Raw genomic sequence first — 24,351 nt, forward strand, 5'->3', positions numbered from 1 at the left:
GTGAATTTTCACTTCAGAAATAAGTTATTGGAAAAATAACAGATGTACTGACAGGATCAAAAGATCATTAAACTGTTATGGGCAGAACTTGAGAAAACAAAAACCAGTGCTGTGTTAGAAGACATCATGATAATATTATACATTTTATAGCCAAAATGTTTTAGACAGAGAAAGAAAAGGTTAAATCGCATGCCAGGTGGAAGCCCCTTTAGGGATATCAATTTGTTGAGAACAATTGTTTGATAACAATAAATGTTCTTTATTAAATTAACATACATTCCACATTAAAGGAGTATAGCCAAAGGTCCTTTGGCTATACTTCTCTTGTGGATCACAGGAGTGCAGTTTGTTCTGCACTCCTGTGACCTGTTTTCCGCAGACAGCGGGCTGAAATCCACTGTCTGCTGATGTCAGATTCGACATCAGCTGAGAGGCTGAGCCGGTCGCTTCCCACCTCCTCCACAGCCCAGTGCTCCAGTGAGCGAGGAGGGGGCAAAGAAGAGAGTGGTGACTGACAGTCAGCAGCTCTCTGCTCGGGGAGCTGTGAGGACCAAGTGTTCTGCAGTGTTAGATCACTCGGTGCTCAATTTTAGAGCTGGCAGGGGACAGATACAGCATCGGACTGATTCTGCATCCACCTAGGTAAGTGTAAATCTGCAAAAACCCCATACTTCTTTTAATATTTATGCTACCAAAATGAGTGTGTGCTGTAAATTTCCTCCAGCATTGCTCCTGTTTCTTCTTGCTGGAGGTTGCCATTTTTTTAAAGCCCAGAGCAGTCACTAACCATTTATTATACAATTTTCTTATTCAATTTCCTTTAGATTTACCTTCAACTATGTCGTGTATGGACCTGCCTGATTGCATACAAATTGAAAGTGTTTAGGTTTGACCTCTTATTATATGGTTTTGGTAAATCTTAAGGAAAAGAAAATTGTCCAATGTATGGCCAACATTAACCTGAAAATTGATGGTCTGAAACTCGGCCGGTTCATCGTGAGCTGGCCTGATCAATTAAGGTATAACATGCATGTCAGATTTGTCATGGGATTATTGCCAGTAGCTATAACCGCTAGCAATAATCACCGCACTTTCCCTGCACCCTCCCGCTGGGAGAACACAATAGCGGCATTGGAGGGATTCCCCCATTAACACTGACTGTGTTGATGGGCAAATCGAGCAATTTTCTTTGCTGCAACTTGTGGTAGCAGGAAAGAAAATCATACTGTCTATGGCCTTAGGCCGGCCATACACGGTTTGAATCTTGCCTTGTTCTGCAGGAACTCCACCCAGGTGAGGAAAAGACTGTGAGTTATCATTAACTCAAAAGCTATTAAGCTTTGTCAAGGTAGATTGTGTGCCAATAAGGAGAACCTCGGTTTTATCACGATTTAATTTGAGAAACAAACCCAGGATTTAATTTTCTGTAAACAGTCGATAAGGGATTTGAGTGGAAGGGTGGTAGTAGGTTTAGTGGTCAGGTAGAGCTGGGTGTCATCTGCATAGCATTGTAAATGGATGTTACATTTATGAAATATGAGGCCAAGACGAATAAGATAGATTTATGAACAGAAGTAAAGGGTTTATGGGTGAAGATTAAAGTTCAGTAAGTTTGCTTTCTGTGACATGATAACATGCACCAAATGTTTGTGTCAGCCTTTTTCTGGCGAAAAAACACGTGCAAAATCAGCTAGCCTAAGTTCAAAAGCTGGAAATTAACATGCAAAATAGCAAAAATAATCAGGATGAATAAGTAAACTATAAATACAGAAGGGTTAAGATGATTTGGTAGTTCCTTGGACTGAAGGAATAGAATAAGTAATATCTACTGAACAGGAAGCTACAGTATAATGAAATTACTAAAAGATACAGTTAACTGAAAAGAGGAAATTAGCACTTTACTCAACTGAAATGGGGAAGGAAGAAGGGTGAAAAGGGTTAGATTACAAATTTAGCGGGCTAGATGTGAGTAAACAAACTCCCATAGTCCTGTTCACATGTTCAGATTGGCTAATTATTCCATTCCATTGATAGGCATCACTGCATCTAACATTGATAGGATTGGAACTTGGCTGTGTGAGTGTTTAAATGTATGTCCAACCAAAACATGTTTTATTTGTTTTGGACAGAATGGGGGAATGATTAGAACTTCAGTCAGCTTTTAAATATCTGTTTCCCTGCTGTTTTAACTCTCACTCTCACAGGACCAATTCACACCAGTCCCAGTCCACTGTGGGTCACACACTTTCATGCATGCTACAGTACATTAAGGGCCGGTTCACACAGCGATGCGATGCGAGGCGACACGGCTCGCCTCGCCTCGCTCCCGCAAGTCGCCCCCGTTCAGTACTATGGAACCGTTCTGAGAGGAGCGACTCGAGTCGCTCCGACTCAGAAAAAAGGTTCCTGTACTACTTCTGGGCGACTTCGGGGGCGACTTGCATTGACTTCTATACAGAAGTCCTCTGCAAGTCGCCGCTGAGATCCCCCAGGTCGCGGCGAGGCAAGTCGGAGACGCCTCGCCGCGCCTCGCTGTGTGAACCGGCCCTAAGCCAGGCCACTCATTTGAATTAACAGCCTCTTGCACCATAACATATCAAAAATTTAGCATGCATAATTTTTAGCAGAACACAGCAAAGCACAATCTTCCATTGCACTGCTCTGCAAAACCCAGGTGCGGTGGAAAGGTGCACCACTCTGGTGTTAATGGGCTCAGAACTAGGGAAAATCAATATAACAGATCCCCGAAGAGTAGTAAAACTTGTAGGGGTTCTAATACTTCCTTACGTTTTTCCATTTAAAAAAAAAAAACTTTTGCTAGCAGTGGGTAAATGGATACAGGGGTTCACATTATCTATTAGCAGATAACCAGCAGGAATATCAATTCCCTTTCCCAGCATTCCTCCACATCCAGTTGGGGAGCCAAATGTGTGCAAGATTGCTGTACCTGGTAGCACTGCGCTGTTTTCTGTTTCTTTGTTTTTTTTCTTTAACCACTTCAATACCTGGCACTTATACACTTTCCTGCCCAGAAGAATTTTGAGCTTTCAGCTCTGTTGCACTTTGAATGACAATTGCGCGGTCATGCTACACCGTACCCAAGCTAAATTTTTATCATTTTGTTCCCACAAATAGAGCTTTCTTTTGGTGGTATTTGATCACTTTTGGGATTTTTATTTTCTGCTAAACAAATAAAAAAAGGCCGAAAATTTTGAAAAAAACATTTTTTTTTGTTTCAGTTACAAAACTTTGTAAATAAGTAAGTTTTCTCCTTCACTGATGGGCACTGACGGGGCCGCAGTTACCGGCACTGATAAGGCAGCACTGATGGGCACCAATGATGTGGCGTCATATGGCACTGATATGCGACACAGGCACTGATAGGTGGCACAAATAGGCACTGATAGGTGGCACGGATTGTCATGGATGGGTGGCACTGATGGGCGGCATGGATGGGCACTGATAGGCAGCACAGATGGGCACTGATAGGCAGCACAGATGGGCACTGATAGGCAGCACAGATGGGCACTGATAGGCGGCACGGATGGGCACTGATAGGCGGCACGGATGGGCACTGATAGGCGGCACGGATGGGCACTGATATGCGGCACGGATGGGCACTGATAGGCAGCACAGATGGGCATTGTAGTGTAAAGTATTCTAGGGATGGATGCCAATCAGTGCCAAACAATAATGCATGGCAATCAGTGATGCCCATTGTGGGCATTGATTGGCATCCATTGTGGGCAATGACTGGCATCCCTGGTGGTCCAGGGGGGCATACCTGGTGCTGGGCATCCCTGGTGGTCTGGTGGCGTCCCTGGTGGTCCAGTGAGGGCATCCTCGGGAGGGCTGTGCTGATAATCGATCAGCACAGACCCCCCCGTCAGAGGAGCAGCCGATCGGCTCTCCTCTACTCGCATCTGTCAGACGCGAGTGAGGAAAAGCCGATCACCGGCTCTTCCTATTTACACTGTGATCAGCCGTGATTTGACATGACTGATCACATGGTAAAGAGTCTCCATCGCAGACTCTTTACCGAGATCGTAGTTGCGGTGTGTCAGACTGACACACCGCAACAAGGATCGCTGCAATGCGCGCCCCCGAGGGCGAACAGCGGCTTAATATCCTGATCACGTCATATGACGGCCAGTCAGGATATTAAAACCACTTTGCCACCGTCCTTTTGCTATATGGCGTGTGGCAAGTGGTTAAGGCCTCACTTTGAAGTACCAATTCTGTGATATTCTTTTAAATTGGTTGGGGGGAAAAAGTTAAATACCCGTAATAAAGATTAGCCTTGGCTTTTTATATACAGTCATGGGCAAAAGTTTTGAGTGACACAAATATTAATTTTCACGTCTGCTGCCTCAGTTTTTAGGATGCCAATTTGCATATACTCCAGAATGTTATGAAGAGTGATCAGATGAATTGAAATTAATTGCACGGTCCCTCTTTGCCATTAAAAAATTAACTTCACCCCCAGAAAAAAAAACATGATGATAGTCTCAGCAATGGCATTCAATGCCAAGCTGCTGCTAACAAAGCAAACAGCATATTGACATGCATTAAAAATGGATTAACTCCAGGGATAAAGCAATAATTCTTCCACTCTACAAGACACTGGTCCGACCGCACCTGGGGTATGCTGTCCAGTTCTGGACACCAGTCCTCAGGAAGGATGTACTGGAAATGGAGCGAGTACAAAGAAGGGCAACAAAGCTAATAAAGGGTCTAGAGCATATTAGTTATGAAGAAAGGTTGCGAGCACTGAACTTATTCTCTCTGGAGAAGAGACACTTGAGAGGGGATATGATTTAAATTTACAAATACCATACTGATGACCCCACAATAGGGATAAAACTTTTCCGTGGAAGGGAGTTTAACAAGACACGTGGCCACTCATTAACATTAGTAGAAAAGAGATTTAACCTTAAACTACATAGAGAGTTCTTTACTGTAAGAGTGGCAAGGATGTGGAATTCCCTTCCACAGGCGGTGGTCTCAGCAGGGGGGCATCCATAGTTTCAAAAAACGATTAGATGCGCACCTGATCGACCACAACATACAGGGATATACAATGTAATACTGACATATAATCACACACATAGGTTGGCCTTGTCTTTTTTTTTTAACCTCACCTACTATGTAACTATTGAACACAAAAAAAGTCCCACAAATTCTACCAAATTCCAAGCATTGGTTATGTAAGAATGGGCTGGCGTCAGTCAGGATGTGGCCCAGAAGTTTGACCACATGCCAGGGAGATTTTGCAGAGGTCTTGAAAAAGAAGGGTCAAAACTGTGAATATTGACTCTTTGCATAAACTTAACGTAATTGTTAATAAAAGCCTTTGATACATATGAAATGCTTGTAATTATGCTTCAGTATACCATAGTGACATCTGGCAAAACATTTTTTTTAAAACACTGAAACAACAGACTTTGTCAAAATTGATATTTGTGTCATTCTCAAAACTTTTGGCCACAGCTGTACAGGCAAGTGTGTTTTTATTTTAAAGTACTAACATTTAATTTCATTACTGTCATAAAGGCTTCTGTTTGTATATTTTTCATTAGCATTCATTGAGGAACTGCATTTATTAAGGAAGCTTTACTCCTGCCCAGATGAGGTAAATGAATACTAAATCCATTTCCTTTTGTTTTTATGGTACAATAGGCAGAATTAAGCTTCACTGCTGGGGACATCATAACTGTGTTTGGACCAATGGATGAAGATGGATTCTTTTATGTGCGTACAGACTCCTGAATTATGTTTCGTGCTGTAGCTTTTTTTTTTTTGTATTTGGTGTCTAAAGAGTAACTGTATATGGACTGTTCACAACATTTTTTTAGTAATGTCGGTAGCATTCGGAAACGCAATCATTCTTTAATACATCATTTGATATTGTTATGACATACATTTAACATATTCCTGTTGCATATTGGTGCAGTGTTTTTAGGCACATGTATGAAATGTCATTTTTAGCAATAGAAAGTAAAAGTCATACCCGTTCCCCCTATGAATCTTGAAGCAGGAAAGCCTTTTGTGGCCATCGTGGCTCTTGGCCAATATAGACAGTTAAGGACTTTCATCATTGTGAATTGTTGCGCGTCACATCAAACAAACTTCCTGTTGAGTGCAGGGATCATAAGTCATGGCATTCCCATATTTTGTGTGTTTTAAAAACAACTTCCTGAATTGCACACACTTGTCTGTGTTGGATAATGCACTTGCAGTATTAATCTAACTAGATCCTGACACATTTTTTAATTCATCTGTTAGGATGCATGATATATATATATATATATATATATATGTATATGTATATATATATATATATATATGTATATATATATATATATGTATATATATATATATATGTATATGTATATATATATATATATATATATATATATATATATATATATATATATATGTATACACTTATTCTGACTTCTCCCTTTAATACAAACAGGGGGAGCTCAATGGGCAAAGAGGATTTGTTCCCTCCAATTACTTAGAAGTTTCCCAGACACATACTGGAGAATTGACGTCGCAAGGAACTATTCATGCAAGAGGGGAAAAGGAGGTGAGGACATCTGAAATTACCTTAACTATTGACTGATTTTGTTTTCCTCGTTTGAGAGATTAGACAGAGGCTACAACTTAATGTTCAATAATTGTTTATGGCATTCATTTGCAGTGACCTGGGCTAGTTTGGTGTAAATTCTACCAGACTATTACAGTATAGAAGCTGATTCGTTTTGATGTAGACACTTTGGAAAATGTGTTTGTGTATGTCATGTTGGCTCAATTGCTATTTTCTGAGACTCATTTAATATTGAATTTAGATTATAGCCTCCTATAATATTTTTATTATTAAAAATTACCAAAGTACCATCGTTCAAGTTAATATATGGAAAACTGGGAATGAGGGTGGGAAGATGGAGCAGTTGCTGAAGCTGGCCATAAATCTAATCCCAGAGTCAAAAAAATGTGATGGACTGTCTCGGTACTAATAACAAACAAGATAAATGATGTATAAACAAAAAAAATTATTACATAAAAATAACATACAGGGTACATTAAAAACAGCAATTAGTAAGAAATTGTATTTCGAAAAGTAAATAATCTGGGAACTCCCGACAAGTATCTGCAATTCTCGAAATTGATTTGGTTCTGACCGCATCTTCAGGAGAACTAATCTATAAAATAAATGATGAAATAAAGCACAGTTCAAATACAACATATTCAGAATTGCACACAGTAAGGTTCAGCAGGATATACAAGGTAATAGAATAATAATCCATCAAATTGCTCACCAGGCTGCAGGAGTGGCCTATGTGTGAAACCACTAGCCCGAACTAAAGATTCCCCCTGTGACGGACAAGGGGGACGAATGCGGGTACGAGTCTGAATAAAACGATAATGGATAAATAAAGATCATATATCAATATGATGAATAAATGGATAATGAGACTTATTTAAGCTTTAGTAGTACCCTCACACATACACTTACAGCCACAATATAAAAGCATTACTGTTGCCATGAAAACATTCTGTAACAAACTCTTTCTGTTTTCCCTGGAAGCTGTGCCCAAAAAAGGCAGACAGGTGCAAAAAGGACTTTTTACCAGTATTGCCTGTAGTCTCCCTACAGCTACTCTGACCTGCTTAGTGTCTATATGTGGAGGCAGCCATCAGGTTAGAGGCAGGGTTTTGCTTCCTCGTGTCAGAGCCTGCAGTAAGTGCAGTGAACAGCATGGTAGAGAGAGCATCAAATCTCCTAAAACTAGCAGAGGCAGCAGTGCCTTAAAGGGGTTGTAAACCCTCATTTGTTATTTAAAAAATTAATTAAAAAAATGTCATACTTGCCTCCACTGTGCAGTTTGTTTTGCACAGAATGCCACTGATCCTCAACTTCTGGGGTCCCCCGGCAGCACTGTTAGCCCCTCCCCACATCGAGTGTCCACATGGGGGAGGCTCTCATAAAGTGGACACCCATGCGGGCTTGCTCCCAAGTCCTGCATCTATGTACATTCACACAGAATGCAGAACTCAGCCCCGCCCCTCGGCACCCACGTAATTGGATTTGATTAACAGTAGCAGGAGCCAATGGCTGCACCGCTATCAATCTATCCAATCAAGAGCCAAGACAGCGGGTTGAGAGGAAGAGCGTGTCTCCGCCAAGGGAACGAACGGGCTCAGGTGAGTAAAACGGGGGGCTAGGGGGCCGGTCAGTGTCAGAAGTTTTTGCACCTTAATGCATAGGATGCATTAAGGTGAAAAAACACAAGGGTTTACAACCCCTTTAAAGCATATTGGCACTTTTGCAGTCAATTTTGAGAAAATCCCAGTATATGTTTGTGTTCTCATTCAAGTAGCATGCCTACAAAAAGTTTTTGAAACAATATCTCTGATCTTTTAGGTGTTTTCTTTGAAGTAGACCTCTGGGCGGACTACAGCCATTTCTGATAAATTTCAGAGAGAGTCTGTCCCAGTAAAGGCGTATGCTTAGATTCTTCCCATTAACAAACAATGCAGAAGGCCTAGTTCTAAATCTTTAACTGTATGCCATGCTCACAATTAGTTTACAACTGACAATGAGATTTTCTAGCACAGTATAGGCAGGGTTATTTATGGAAAACACTGCTCCCCAGATCCCCTCATCACTAAAGAGTACTAAGGCTTTTTCAATGGAGTTATCAGGAAATAGCATCTAAAATGGTAACAGCGTTTTTTTACAATATTTTTATGTTCTGCTATGTGATTGAGCGTGTGTAACAAATATAAAGTAGGAGTTATCCCAATTCAGCTGCAAAAGTGGAAATACACTTTAAATCACACAAGCAGATATAGTATGGTTGATGGCACAGGAGTATCTGGTCACCCTCACATACCATAAAGAAGACTGCTCTTTTGGAGGCGGAATTTAGGAAATAAAAGTTATATTTTGCAGTGGACTGTCTAAGCGCAACTAACATTTATACATGTTCCCTAGAACATAGCAAATCTTCATGTTTTTAGTCCAGGTCTAATTTGAATACTATTTAATATAATGTTTAAAATATTGACCATATACCCAGAGAGGATGTATTAAACAGTCACATTTTGTTATTTCAAATTATTTCTATTTTCTTTTATTTGCTGTCAAATATTCTCCTAAGAAGTATATTTACTGACCAGTCCTATCAGTATTGGTACAGCAGTGGATCTCTGTGTAATTATGCAGCTTTTAGTATAATTTTTGTATCCTCTTTTTGTCTGTACCTGTGTGTTTCATTATTGGGATCGTCAGAACTTGCGAAGAAGAACCAAGTTATAGATTTAGACAGAGAAAGGGACAGACAGACATGTAAGTGAGATCTCTCTTCCCAGCACTGGAAGAACAGCTATAGATGTTTACACCCCTTCCCCTTCCCTTGTTGTAGATTAAATAGTCACATTATGAAAACCCCCTTGTCATCCTTAGTGTCACATGGATTGCTATAGTCCTTGCACTAATACAGATGCATTATGTATACAAAGTTGAATTTTCTAAATGTGTGCAAAGAAAGACTTTTGAGAGATACCATTTTACCTAATAGACCTGTTGGTAAATACCCCATCCACAGGGTGTTTTAAAGACTCGGGCTGGGTTCACACTAGTGAAAAATGGATGTGGCAAAAATTCGGCCCTGATTAGTCACTGAAACGGAGAACAGAGTCGCACCGGACCCCTCCTGCAAGCATCCGTTGGCAGTGTGAACCCAGCCTCACAGTGACCTTTTGCTTTACCTGCTGCCCATGTCCACTAGGTCCATGTAAGTGGTCTGGTTCAGCAAGAGCCAGTAGGTGGAGCATCCACTTACAGTTCCCCATGTAAAAATGGCATTTACGCAGAAGTCCTTTTCATTTGAAAAAAGACCATTTGTACTTCCATGCCTGAAGTACAAATAAGGCTAATAGGGTAGTTATTCCTGCACTGCACTATTATGTGATAGATCAAGGAACTGCTGCGTTCACCGAGATGGATAAAACCAAATCCACTTAGTTACAACGTGAGGGTAGGTTGGTGTCGCGCTGTTCTGGTTTAAGGTATTACACGAGAAGCGATAGTTCCATTCACTCAACAAATATGAGTGGGGGAGGTATTTCTCACTCAAAGCTATGGGGGAGGGGTATCCCCTAACACAATATGAAACTCTTCCCCTCTAGCTAGAAGTGTATAAAATATAGTTATATTTATATAAATTGTCAGACACTGGAATAAAACTAAAAAAATAAAAAAATTTGTAAACGCACTACAGGGGTGCCTGCACCTAGACACCACACAAGAGATATAATACTTGTTTAACCAGAAAGGCAAGTTCAGTGTGATCGTGGTACACCAATACGAACAATATAGTCAGAAGAATTATCAGAAAAGTAAACACACTGCAGAGCCAGCTATAGTCAGCTGACTAACCATGCACCAGAATGGAAAAATATAGGCTTGGCTCCGTCGCCTTCAGCAGACCCAGTAAGCAAAAAAGTGCTATGTGCTAATAAAACCAGGGTAAATAAATAACAACTGCATGTCTCTTGGTGCAATGTATAAGACTTAATTTAAAATAAAAGTGAAATCAAGTGACCAAAATAGATTAATAACCGTGCTTATCATAAGATAGAACAATCATAATGTGAAGAAAATGATGAAATTATAAAATCTGTTTCTGAACGAAAAGTAAATACCCTACAGAGCCTCTATCAGGTATGTAAGGTTTAGCTCGTTGAAAATTGCTAAGTGCAATAAATTAATAAACGTGAATTTCATAAAGTAGACCAAAACATAGTGTGGGAAAAAACAAAAAAAGAATAAAAGTACAAACCCTACAGAGCCACTAGATCAGGTATGTTAAACTTTTAAAAATCACACAATTTCCGAAGTGCTAAGTGCAATAAAGATAAGGTACCGATACGCTAAAGAGACTCTAGAGCAGCATATGTGAGAGCAAAGGTGCAAAAATAATAAACACACTACAGAGCCAGGTTCGTATGTGCAGTGAGCTGCACGTGGATCAGCAAGCTGTTGTATCTGCTTTAGCAAATTAGTCCAACACACAGGTGATGGGAGGGAACAGTGAGGGCACTTCAACTATATATATATATATATATAGTTCCTCAAGGTGCTTGTATTTTTGTTGCAACTGTGCAATCTGATTGGAGAAACCCCGCTTCCCAGTGGATTCCTTTTTCGTGATCATACACTCAGGTGGGCAATGGCCCCTTACCTTGTGGTAAGGCAAAAAACGCCTTGTAGTGCGTTTTACTAATTTTTTTTTTTGGTTTTATTCCAGTGTCTGACAATTTATATAAATATAACTATATTATATACACTTCTAGCTAGAGGGGAAGAGTTTCATATTGTGTTAGGGGATAATACCCCTCCCCCATAGCTTTGAGTGAGAAATACCTCCCCCACTCATATTTGTTGAGTGAAGGGAACTATCGCTTCTCGTGTAATACCTTAAACCAGAACAGCGCGACACCAACCTACCCTCACATGCCTGAAGTACCCCTCCCTAGTACTCTATGGATTTCACCTAATGTAATCAATAATTACTAGGTAAGCTGATGTGTATTACATGTGTAAGTGAAGTGAAATTACCCCATTTTACAAATAAAACTTCCTGAACAGACAAAATAGAGACTAATGCCTGGCTTTTGTCCGTATACAGTGCTGATGTAGATGAATGTGTTTCTGATGGCTGAAAAAATAGTTTAACTTTTAGAAATGTTTAACTGAATTTGAGAAACATCTTTACCTTGTTTTTGATTTGGTCTGATGAGTTTAAATGTGGAAACTTAGCAGGTGAACAATACAATTTTAAGGCAAAGTATTAGTAAAAGCTTCATTGTATTTGTGAAATGTTAGAGCATTTGTGAAATGTAATTGAAAAAGTTTGCCTGTACGCTAATTGTTTTTTTGTTTTTCTGTAGTTTAGCTGTGATGTTACTGCTGATCAGCCATACTCCCCTTCGAATAATTCATTATCCTCTGACCAACCTATTGAACCGAAGGAGTCTTCTGAAAGGTTGGACCAATGTCAAGAGATCTCCTCTACTAAGAAAAAGAAACGGTTCTTCTCTAAAGGGAGAAAGCTCTTTAAAAAGTTAGGTTCCTCTGGAAAGAACTTGTAAAAAATAAAAAGACCTGGCCTGTCCAAGCTGTTATACAGCAATAATACACTTAATGTAGAGGGCTATATGAGCTTTTGTCTGTTATCATCTATCCGCTGGCCCATCTGGGATTGGTCAGCTTTGTCACCTGTATATAGTATTTACTGTTAAATGGTCTGTGAGCAGTTTTTTGTTGTCTGTGACAGCAAGAGGCCATTATGAATGTACCTGACTGGTGTCTGAAAACAGAGTGAGGACAGGAAGTAGACCTTAAGCACTGATAAACGAAGAGCTACGTTGGGGAACCAGAAGTCTGGATTTTTCGAGCTCTTCTCAGCTATGTTATCTGGTTCCCACAGTTTGTCAATTGGGCACTTAGGTGACCATGCCTTTAGGACAAAGTGGAATGTTTGCACTATGTTTTCTCCCTGACTTTGTATGCCATGTTGCGGGAAGTGCTCTGCAGGAAGCCACATTTCTGCAGCACCTGCTGAACCCCATACAGGAGAGAATCAACGCCAAAATAGCAACCTCGGCGAGACTTGATGTGCTTCTCCCCTAAAGAAAATTGCTTTGTTATGTTGTGTGCATGTTGGAAAAAAACTGAATGTTCATTTGCCTTATTTTATCTGGTTTGATATTTTAACTGTTTACAAATGTTCTTTCTGCTGTGAGCAGATATGGGAGTAATTGATTATAAGCCAGGGTGATGTGTGTGTGTATATATTGTGACTCAGAGTGTCCTATTTCCGTTGTCCCTGTCGCCAACATCCTCTCCCAGCATCAGAGCCATTATTCTGTGGAATTGTGACCAGCATTTTGTACCACGCAGCCAGCGTTTTGATGCTTTCAGTGTCCATGTTATTTATTTTGCATGTTTGAAAAAAATTGTTTTCGGGTTAACACCCGTAATACGTTTAGAAGCATTAAGTGACACCCGTTGGTGTTGCAACATTCATTGTTTACAAATGCAAATACATTTTATTATAATAAAGTCTATTTTCACTACACTCAATGTTTGCTGTCATATTAAAACATTTCATGAGTGCACCTCACTGTAAAATGTAAGACTATTTGCAAAAGCTAAGGTATTTTATTCACAATATATACCCCATAGTATCTTTGTATTTCCAAATATTCTTTTTTTTTTTTTTTTAAACCATGTCTTTTATTGAGTTTTCTGTTGGTGTACAAAATAATAATAAAATACAAATGTAGTCTGCACAGGGGCATGGCCAAAGGCCGCAAGTCTACAACACAAAACCAAACATACAAAATCAGACAGCAGTTGTTGAGCTTGGTGCATGGCTCGAGCAGCAAATGAAGAACTTATTAAAATAAGCAATACCCACTAGGAGGACATCTTAAAAGTGTTTCCCAAGAAAACATCTATGTAAATCAATAATTTGCCTACATGGCAGTAGAGTGATTATCTAGCCAGCTAGACCAGACTTTCTGAAACTTTAGTGGACACTCTCTGTTGCTGTAAATAGCTTGATAATAAGGCAGTTTAGAATTGACAAATTGCATCCAGAAATAAACCGTGGGCGGGGAGGATTTCTTCCAGCACATGGTGATGGCCTCTGGTGGTGGCCAGGTCTTCAATTAAGCCTAACAGGCAGTATCTGGGTGTAAGGCGAAATGGTATCTGTGTTTTGACAGTAATAACTTGAAGCATGCTTTTCCAATATGAGACTATAGTAGGAAAAGTCCAAAATATATGAAAAAAATCTCTGTATAGGTGCATACATCTCCAGTAGGCTGGGGAGATGGTGGGACTCATGGAGCCTGTTCAAGATGTGTAAAATAGGCCCCATGCATGATTTTAAATTGGATTTCCTGAGTGAAAGGGAAATGCATATCTCAGATGACCAGTCCTCCTCATCTAGCTTAGGGACATCGGACCTCCACTTCTGTTTCAATGAAGACAGTTCAGGCATGGCAGCCATAAGAAGGTAGCGATAAAGTATTCCCAAATGATTTCAAGAAAATGTTTTCCCTTTAAACTTTGAATGCGTCCAACGTTTTATAGAGGGTTGAGACAAACCACTTACCAGTTAGAGGGTTAAGGCCAAACAATTTTCACTGATGGGTGCTTACAATGATCAGCTTCTATTCATTTAAACATTCATGGGGAAATATAGGATAGGAAAGGACCTGGGGGTCCTAGTAGATGATAGGCTCAGTAATGGTATGCAATGCCCAAGTAGCTGCTAACAAAGCAAACAAAATATTGGCATGCATTAAAAAGGGGATCAACTCCAGAGATAAAACAATAATTTTCCCGCTCTACGAGACTCTGGTCCGGCCGCACCTGGAGTATGCTGTCCCCAGGAAGGATGTACTGGAAATGGAGCGAGTACAAAGAAGGGCAACAAAGCTAATAAAGGGACTGGAGGATATTGGTTATAAGGAAAGGTTGCGAGCACTGAACTTATTCTCTCTGGAGAGGAGACGCTTGAGAGGGGATATGATTTCAATATAGAAATACCATACTGGTGCCCCCAGAAGAGGGATAAACCTTTTTTCGCAAAAAAGGGGTTTAACAAGGCTCGTGGCTACTCATTAAAATTAGAAGAAGAGGTTTAACCTTAAACTACGTAGAGGGTTCTTTAATGTTAGAGCGGCAAGGATGTGGATTTCCCTTCCACAGGCAGTGGTCTCAGCGAGGGGCATTGATAGTTTCAAGAAACTGATAGGCACCTGAACGACCGCAACATACAGGGATATACAATGTAATACTGACATATAATAACACACACAGGTTGGACTTGATGGACTTGTGTCTTTTTTCAACCTCACCAACTATGTAACATGTTAAACATTTATTTCCAAAGAGAAAAACAAAACTGTTGTAACTGCTTAAAAAGCGAATGCTGCGGTTTGGCTTTAAAGTGGTGTTAATCTCCCTTTTAAAAAAAATTGCTGACAAGTAGGCTTTTTATGACAGAAGAAACTCTGTCTCTTCTGTCATAAATGCTTCTCCCTGTAATGTTCATTGAGCCGCACATGTAAAGCTTGGCATACATTTACGGCATCTGATTTGTGCTGTGCTGATTCCTGTACGTATAAATGGGGGAAAAAAAATACAAAAAAATAATAAATTACACAAAGTTGTTACTAAATGATATATTGTGTGCAGGGTGGGTTTTCTGTTTTTTGATTATCTGTTTCTTGGAGTGTGCTACTTATTTTTCTGAGCTCAGTAATACACAGTTGGAAGAGGCTGCTACTGTGTTCTGGGCCCTGTTAGTGGAAGTGAGGCCTTATACTTCTGAGAGTTTGATAATGGGATTTTTATATACAGCTTACCTGTAAAATCCTTTTCTTGAGAGTACATCACGGGACACAGGAGCTTCATTACATAGTGGGTTATATAGGCACCTCTGGTGATTGGACACTGGTTAACCCCAATTAAGGAGAATTCCTCCCCTATATAACCCCTCCCATATGGGAGGAACCTCAGTTTTGTAGCAAAGCAATAAGAAACCACGTAAAACCCAAGAGGGGTGGGAACCCTGTGTCCCGTGATGTACTCTCAAGAAAAGGATTTTACAGGTAAGCTGTATATAAAAATCCAATTTTCTTGATCATACATCACGGGACACAGGAGCTTCATTACATAGTGGGATGTCCCAAAGCAATGCTCAGATTGAGGGGAGGGAGACACAGATCATAATTAAAGACCGCCAGGGACCGGAGGACCTAAACTGCAGCCTGCAGTACACTGCGCCCAAAGGCGATATCCTCTTGCCCTCTGACATCCACCTGATAGAATCTGGTGAATGTGTGGACTGATGACCAAGTTGCAGCCTTACAGATCTGAGCCAGGGAGGCCTGGTGATGCACTGCCCAAGAAGCACTTACAGCCCTAGTAGAGTGCGCTTTCACTGGAAAAGGAGGGATTTTCCCTTTAACACTATAGGCCTGAGAAATAATCTGTCTAATCCACCTTGAGAGAGTGGATTTTGACGCCGCCTGGCCCTTCCTAGGGCCTTCCGGCAAAATAAACAAGCAATCAGTTTTCCTTATCCGAGCAGTTGCTTGAAGATGTATACTGATTGCCCTAACCACATCCAAAGTGTGCAAAGATTCTTCTTCTGCGGACTGTGGGTCCAGAGAAAAGGGATGGTAGGATTATGTCTTGATTCAAATGGAATCCCGAAACCACCTTAGGTAGAAAGGACCTGTTGGGACGCATGACCACCCGGTCCTTATGAGTAATTAGATACGGCTCCTTGCTGGAAAGAGCTGCTAGCTCTGATACCCTTCTTTGGATATGGCTACCAAGAAAACCTATTTTTTAGTCAGGATAACTAATGAAGCCAGATGCAAAGGTTCAAATGGTTGCCCCTGCAAAGCCGAGAGAACCAAATTCAGATCCCTTGGGCATACCGGAGGTTTGACTGGCGGTCTTATCCGCATGGCCCCCTGGATGAAAGCCCGCACCAGGGAATGCAATGCAAGTGGCTTCTGAAAAAACACTGACAGGGCTGAAATCTGCACCTTGATGGGGCTTATGGCCAAATTCATTTCTAGGCCTGACTGGAGAAAGGCCAAGATCCTGCTAATGACCTACTTTCTAGGATGCCATTTCCTGAGTTCACACCAGGAAACATATGCCCTCCAGATTTTGTAATAAGCCTGGAGGCCGGCTTTCTGGCATTGACCAGAGTAGAAAGGACTGGCCCCGAAAGGCCACGGTCTCTCAGAATGTGGGTCTCAGCAGCCAAACCGTCAAATTTAGACTGTGTAAAGCAGGATGGTAAATTGGACCCTGTGAGAGCAGATCTGGCCGGAGAGGGAGGATCCATGGCCTGCCTACTGCCGACTTCATGATCTCTGCGTACCACGGTCGCCTGGGCCAAGCTGGTGCCACTAAAAGGACCGATTTTGTCTCCCTCTTGACTCTTCCCAGGAACCGAGACAGAAGCGGGCTCGGGGGGAAGGCATAGATCAGATTGTACTGATCCCAGGTAACTGTCAGAGCATCTGACCCCTGAGCGAGTGCATCTCTTGTCCTTGACACAAAATTGTCCAGTTTCCTGTTGAACCTGGATGCAAACAGATCTACGTCTGGAGTACCCCACCTGTGACATATGCACTGAAACATGTCGGGGTGCAGAGCCCATTCTCCTGGGCACAACTGCTGGCGGCTCAGAAAATCCGCCTGCCAATTTTCCACTCCTGGAATAAAGACTGCAGAAAGACACGGAACATGCTTTTCTGCCCAGACAAGTATGCGATTCACCTCTTTTTGCGCAACCAGACTCCTGGTACCGCCGTGGTGGTTGATATAAGCCACTGCTGTGGCATTGTCGGACTGAACCCGAACAGGGAGACCTCGTAGGTCTGTAAGACCACTTTATGAGAGCCATATAAACTGCCCGGATCTCCAAGACATTTATGGGCAATAGCCTCTCGATTGCAGACCATTTCCCCTGCGAGCATGTCTCCTCCAACACTGCTCCCCAGCCTGTCAGGCTGGCATCTGTCATGATAATCTTCCATGGAAGAGGAAGAAAAGTTTTGCCCTTCAACAAATTCTTGGTTTGTAACCACCAGACGAGACTCTTTTGCGTGTCCCTGGGGATAGACGCATAGGAAGATCCAAGGATTGGGGCTTCCTGTTCCAAGCCGCAAGGATGCATCTTTGCAGAGGCCTTGAGTGGAACTGGGCAAATGGGACGGCCTCGAAGGAGGCGACAATTTTCCCTAACAGTCTCATGCACAATCGAATAGGGGATGCTTTCCTGCCCAGAATTAGGCGCACCAGATCCCGCTCTACAGCGAACCTTAGAAATTTTTGGTGTGCGGGAAAAATTGGCACATGGAGATATGCATCTTTGATGTCTATTGATGCCATAAACTCTCCCCCTTGCAGGGAGGAGACCACAGTGCGGATTGACTGCATTCGGAAGGACCGGATGCGTAAAAAACGGTTCAGATCTAGGATAGGTCTGACACTTCCATTTGGCTTCGGAACGGTGAAGAGATTTGAGTAAAACCCTGAACCCTGTTCTTTTGGGTCCACTTCGACTATATCCCCCTGGGATAGTAAGTGATCTAAGGCCAGAAATAGCGGTTTTCGCTTTACTGGATCCCTGGGGATCCTTGACCTTAGGTAACGAGAAGGTGGAATCTCCTGAAACTCTAGCCTGTAGCCCAGAGATACCGAAGAGATCACCCACTTGTCCTGGATCTCTTCCCGCCAGGCTCCTGCAAACTGCAGGAGCCTTCCCCCCACTCGGCCGAGCGAGGGCGCCCCTTCACAAGGAAGCTTTTGGGCTCTGCTTGGCAGGCTTTCGCCCCCAAGTCTTTTTCTGCCCCTGGGCTCGGCCCTGAGCTGAGAAGGCCGTCGCCACTGCTTAGAGCTTGATGCTCTGGGAGAGAGAGCACGCCTAAATGAAGGATGCTTGCTCCTTTTGACTGGAAGGAGAGTAGATTTACCTCCTGAAATTTTTTGGACGAATTTGTCTAATTCTTCTCCAAACAAACGTTCCCCTTTAAACGGGAACCCAATAAAATGTTTCTTGCATGATGGCTTAGCTGCCCAATTCTTTAGCCATAGGGCCCTTCGCATGTGTATGTAAGGTTTCCAGCTTCTTATCAGTTGGATCTTTAAATACCTGCGCATTATCCAAAGGACAAGTCAGGTTTTTATTCACGCAAGAAACAGCCGCATCAACAGATGGGACCCCCCACTTCTTGGTGAAACTTTCCTCCAGAGGATAATGCATAGAAAACCTTTTAGGAGGAGCAAACAGTTTATCGGGATGTCCCCAATCCTCATACAACAATTCATCCATTAAGGGATGAATTGGGAAGGAATAGGCAGTCTGTGGGGCTTTCCTGACTCCCAGGGAAGAAACAGAGGACGTAGCGACTTCAGCAGCAGGCATTCTGAACGTGGTACGCACCAATTCAGTATAATACTGCACCTGCTTTCTGAGCACCTGGGAGGAGGGGGACTCTCTCCTCTTCCTCTGCCTCATCCGACTGCTCATGATCCCTGTCCCAAGATAGGGATCTCTCCTCATTGTCAGAAGAATCATCTGAGAGAGGAATTTCAGCAGAGGGAGGGGATCTACCCCTTTTCCTGCTATCTTTCAGGGAAGCAGAAATAAAATTCATTATTCTCCCTTCAAAACCCTCCAATGTAGCCCTAAGGGAGTCCTCAGTGACATAAACCGGGGCCGGGACATTAGGAGAGGCTGCAAAACCTGACAGGGGCACTGACTCGTCCTGAGAGGCTGGCTCCAGTCTTGCAGGGGGGATGATAACTTACAGGCACTTTTAGAAGCCCTGGACCTAGGCAGTGATTTACCAGTGCCTCCCCCTGAGACCCTGTTACGAGGAGACATAGTCCTAAGCTACAAAGCAGAGGTACTAGTACAAAGTGCAATCACCGTTGTGCTTAAAGTCTCACAATAAATATATATGCTTAAACTGCACAACCTGATGCTGAGTAGGTGTCTAAGGTTTGCCTGGATCCAATCCTCTGGGATGCTTACTGCCCACAGCTCCTGTGTCTCCACTTACAGCCCCCTGACGCTCTGGGCTTTTTAAAACTGCCGCCTGGCGCCTGCGCAGTACAGCGCCGTGCACACTGACGTGCACGGCTCACAACCACACTCCCCCCTCTTCCATTAGGCAGAGAGCACGCCCGGTGCACGTGCACGAGGACCCCAGAATCCAGGGGGGAAAGGAAAACTCCATCGGAGCTGCGTGGGACCCCCAGACTACAGCGGGCAGTGTTAGCCAACCTTCAGGTTTATCTGGGGCTCTTTCTCGGAAGAGCCTCCTACCTGGACCATGTAAAAGACTCTGCCAGAAACTTTCGTGCATCTGTGTAAGCATCTGTGTAAGCAGTACACCAAGTCTGGTTTTCCCAGAGCCCAGTCTTCCAATAGGAGAGGACTTACAGGCCAAACCTTGTTTCTTCAGCTGACGAGGCCCGGGTACCATACGCCCGGGTACCATACCATCTTGGGAGTCAAATATCGGCCCGAGATATGGATCCGGTTTGTTGTAGCCCTTTGGCCCGCCACAGGGACCTGCACAGAGCTAAAGTTTTACGTGACCAACCACCATAGACACTGGCGAAAAAACTGAGGTGCCTCCCATATGGGAGGGGTTATATAGGGGAAGAATTCTCCTTAATTGGGGTTAACCAGTGTCCAATCACCAGAGGTGCCTATATAACCCACTATGTAATGAAGCTCCTGTGTCCCGTGATGTATGATCAAGAAAATATATTGCTTGACATATAATTACTTGTGTTTTTTTATGCAAATGAAACATCAGGTAAATTTAATGTCATGGAATGTACGGGGCCTAAACTCCTAAGGTCACAAGCGTTCCTTAGTGTTTAACTATATTAAACAGTACAAGCCTCATTCTCTTTTTGCAAGAGAAAATATATATATATACCCCACCCTCAGCTGATAAAGAAATGAATGCTTTGGTTTTAGGGTCCAGCGGTCTTCACACTGCTTACTGTTGTAAGGGCCACGCCCTCTCTTCTTGCCAGTCTCTGCCCCGGTCTTGTCACTGCCCCATTCGCCAATGTCATCATGTACAATGCGGAACCGGCAGCCACATCATATCTTGATGACAGTGCTGCTGTTTTTGCAGTGTGCTTAATGACATAAAAGTCACTGTCCATATTCCGATGGCTTTCACAGGACAGCTAGGTAAAATGGGCAATACTTTTATTAAAAAAAAAAAAAAAAAAAGAAATAGATACTTTATCAGATGGGTATGAGTGTAATTGTATGATTCTGTTACAGCCTGGAGTTCAGCCTTTAGCTCTATAATGCTTTCTAAAACGCTTCCTCTTTACCAACTTCTGTTATGTCAGTTACCTAATCAGTTGAGGTTAAATTGCTTGAACTTTTGAGATTTAATCTAATTTCCTTTTCACTACTTTGCTTCTTGAAAAAACAAAATACAACATTACGTAAGACAACCTTTAAGATTAGATCAGCCTTGCAAAAAATGACTACCCTTTTTCCAAATAATAAATTAAAACCAGCCCCTGTAGAAAAATAAAATTTTTAGACTTATTTTTATCGATGTTGTTCCTGATTTGAGGGGGGACTCTAATTTAAATGGGAGAAGGCAGCATCTGATGTTAATGAGGGGAGAATGATTAAAAAGAGGGGCTCCTCATGTGCAGGGGGGAATCTGATGTAAATGAATTGGGCTTTAATGTTAAAGGGAGATTATGCCTACCTCTCCATATCTCCAATTCTCCCTCCTTACTCCCCCAAGACTCATTCTCTGTCTTTCTCACTTGCTCTCCCATTCGCACCCTCTCTCATCCTGATCGGTGCAGTCTGAATTCCCTTGTACATTATGTAAACACAAGTGTGTTTGCTGCATGTGTGGGGATGCCATTAAAAAAAAAAAATCAATGGCACCCATAAGTTTCTGTATTTTCATGTGGTGTGGGAAAAGTGCAGAAATCATATAATCTGGTATTATGCAAAGAAATTTTTCATGCATGTCCCATCGTATATATATCAGATGAATTGTCGTGATTGGCTCTGGAATGCTGTGTACAATCAGATTATCATACGATCGATTCAAAAGCGATATTTTTTGTACAATTTTCTGATCATGTGTATGGAGGCTTAAATAAAAAAATATAGACTACCTGCTGCTGCCTCTGCAGCTGAAGAGGTTAGCAGTTATGTAGCAGGAGCAGGGCCGGTGCTACCACTAGGCAAACTAAGCAGCCACCTAGGGCACACTGTTGCCTAGGGGCACCTAGCCACTGGTGTTCCTACTCTTTTCTCTCTGTAGCAAGCAACTAAGTCTCAGCAGGCCGCCACTGCTCCGTTCACACAAAGTGTCAGAGGAGCAGCGGTGGCAGAGGACTGTGTCTGTGTCCCAACTCCTGAATGAATGGAAGCAAGCAAAGGTGGGGTATACATGGCCAGGGCAAATGGGGTGGAGTCAGGTGTGGAGCCAAGGGGGGACGGCAAAATTAGGTTTTGCCTAGGGTGTTAAAAATCCTTGCACCGGCCCTGTCTGTATATCCCAGGGATGTAAACTTTTTAAAATGTTGGTTCTACATTGGCTTTTCTCCATTCAGCTGGTACCATTCCAGTCAGTAGACTGTTTGTAAAAATTAGGAGCAATGGTCCGGCAATTACTTGACTGAGTTCCTTAAGCACCCTTGTGTGCAAGCCATCTGGTCCCGGTGACTTATTAATGTTAACTTTTTCAAGTTTAATTCTAATTCTGTCCTCTGTTAGCCATGAGGGTGCTTCCTGTGACATGTCATGAGCATAAACATTGCAGTTTTGGTTACTGAAGGCCCCCCCCCCCCGATTCCCTTGTGAAGACTGTGGACCTTCTCCATCCCTAGTAACCAGATTCCCTTCATCATTCTTTATGGGACTAAAATGATCTGATATCCCTTTCTTACTATTTATGTACTTAAAGAATTTCTTGGGATTCTTTTGTTTTACTCTCCGCCGCTCTGTGTTCCAGTTTGTGTTCTATCTTAGCCTCCCTGATTGCACCCTTACATTTCTTGTTGCATTCCTTGTAAAGTTGGAATGCTGATGATAATCCCTCAGCCTTGTATTTTTTGAAGGACTTCTACTTTGTTTTTATATGCATTTTTAAATTGGAGTTAAGCCACCCAGGACTTTTATTAGCTCTTTTAAATGCATTTCCCATTGGGATGCACTGGCTAATGCCCTTTTTTAATATGCTCTTAAAGCATACCCATTTTCCCCCCTGTGTTCTTTGTTCCTAAGATTTGTTCCTAATTATTATCTTCTAGCAAGGATCGTAGTTTAGGGAATTTGGCTCTTTTGAAACTCATTGTCTTTGTATTCCCCTTTATGTTTTAGATTTGTGGGATTTATACTAAAACTAATCGATCTGTGATCACTGTTTCCTAAATTGCCCCGTAATAATAATAAATTGAGAACTACTCACAAATGTAGAGACGTGGTTTGGAGTTTCCACAAGGGACATATTTGTCTGTTAGGCTGAACTGGATACCGGTGTCAGTGGTTTCTGGTGCTTCCTGGTCTGTGGAACACACTGGCAGAAGGGAGAATACGTCACTTCCCGGGCTCAGTGTTGGGAAATAATGACAACACATTAACGGAACATGCAGGCCAAGATGGCGCCATGATAGAAGTGGGCTATATATGAGCAAGGCTGTGGCAGGGGGTGGATAAAGATCCGCCTCAATCAATTAACACTTTGGAGGCTAAAACTCTCCTGGTGGCATTAACCAATTAACATGGCAATATGTTATAAATAACAATGTGATGTAAAAAACAATGTGGCATAGAAAACAATGGGGGTTATTTACGAAGTGCAGTCGCTGTAAATCTGAGGGGTAGATCTGAAATGAGGGGAAGCTGTGCTTATTTTATCTTCCAATCATGTGCAAGCTAAAATGCTGTTTTTTATTTTGCTTGCATGTCCCCCTCGGATTTACAGCGACTACACTTCCAAGTGCACTTGTAGTGCAAAGTGGATTTGCCTTTCGTAAATAACGCCCCAATATGTACATGCACATGCTACATCAAAGCATACAAGACTGGTTGTAATTAGTTATGAAATTACTCACCAGCTATATGGGTTTTAACATTATATGAAGGGAAAGCATTATTAAGAGGGGCAGAAATAAATATGTTATTGAGGAAGGAATTGTTTCAATATAGGCTTGGCATGGGTACATAGATCGGTGTAAGACTAACCTGTATAAATCGGGGGAAACATACAAAAGTCTCACATGACCCGTGTGTGCATGTATACCCACCTCTCACTCATGTGAGAGAATGCATATACAGTGGTGTGAAAAAATGTTTGCCCCCTTCCTCATTTCCTGTTCCTTTGCATGTTTGTCACACTTAAGTGTTTCGGAACATCAAACCAATTTAAACAATAGTCAAGGACAACACAAGTAAACACAAAATGCAATTTGTAAATGAAGGTGTTTATTATTAAATGTGAAAAAAAATCAAAACCATCATGGCCCTGTGTGAAAAAGTGATTGCCCCCCTTGTTAAAACATACTATAACTGTGGTTGTCCACACCTGAGTTCAATTTCTCTAGCCACACCCAGGCCTGATTATTGCCACACCTGTTCACAATCAAGGCATCACTTAAATAGGAGCTGCTTGACACAGTAAGGTCCACCAGAAGATCCTTAAAAGCTACACATCATG

General features: G+C 42.1%; 1 protein-coding gene across 11 annotated transcripts in view; it reads left to right on the forward strand.

The window, feature by feature from the left end:
* TSPOAP1 (TSPO associated protein 1) overlaps positions 1 to 13,154 on the forward strand; it is a 376,947-nt gene extending 363,793 nt beyond the window's left edge. For 8 of the 11 annotated variants that reach the window (XM_077480674.1, XM_077480675.1, XM_077480679.1 and 5 more), the window contains 3 exons: positions 5,680 to 5,751; positions 6,479 to 6,592; positions 11,965 to 13,154. In XM_077480674.1, coding sequence (XP_077336800.1) covers positions 5,680 to 5,751; positions 6,479 to 6,592; positions 11,965 to 12,165 — 387 coding nt within the window. In that variant the 3' untranslated portion in view covers positions 12,166 to 13,154. Of the gene's footprint in view, positions 1 to 5,679; positions 5,752 to 6,478; positions 6,593 to 9,301; positions 9,359 to 11,964 lie in introns of all 11 variants that reach the window. The other 3 variants (XM_077480682.1, XM_077480681.1, XM_077480684.1) reach the window with 3 other exon arrangements.
* Positions 13,155 to 24,351: the final 11,197 nt, after the last annotated feature.

Source organism: Lithobates pipiens, unplaced genomic scaffold, assembly GCF_037356315.1.
Source record: "Lithobates pipiens isolate NorthernLeopardFrog02 unplaced genomic scaffold, aLitPip1_a1.2 Scaffold_16, whole genome shotgun sequence".
Lineage (NCBI taxonomy): Eukaryota > Metazoa > Chordata > Amphibia > Anura > Ranidae > Lithobates > Lithobates pipiens.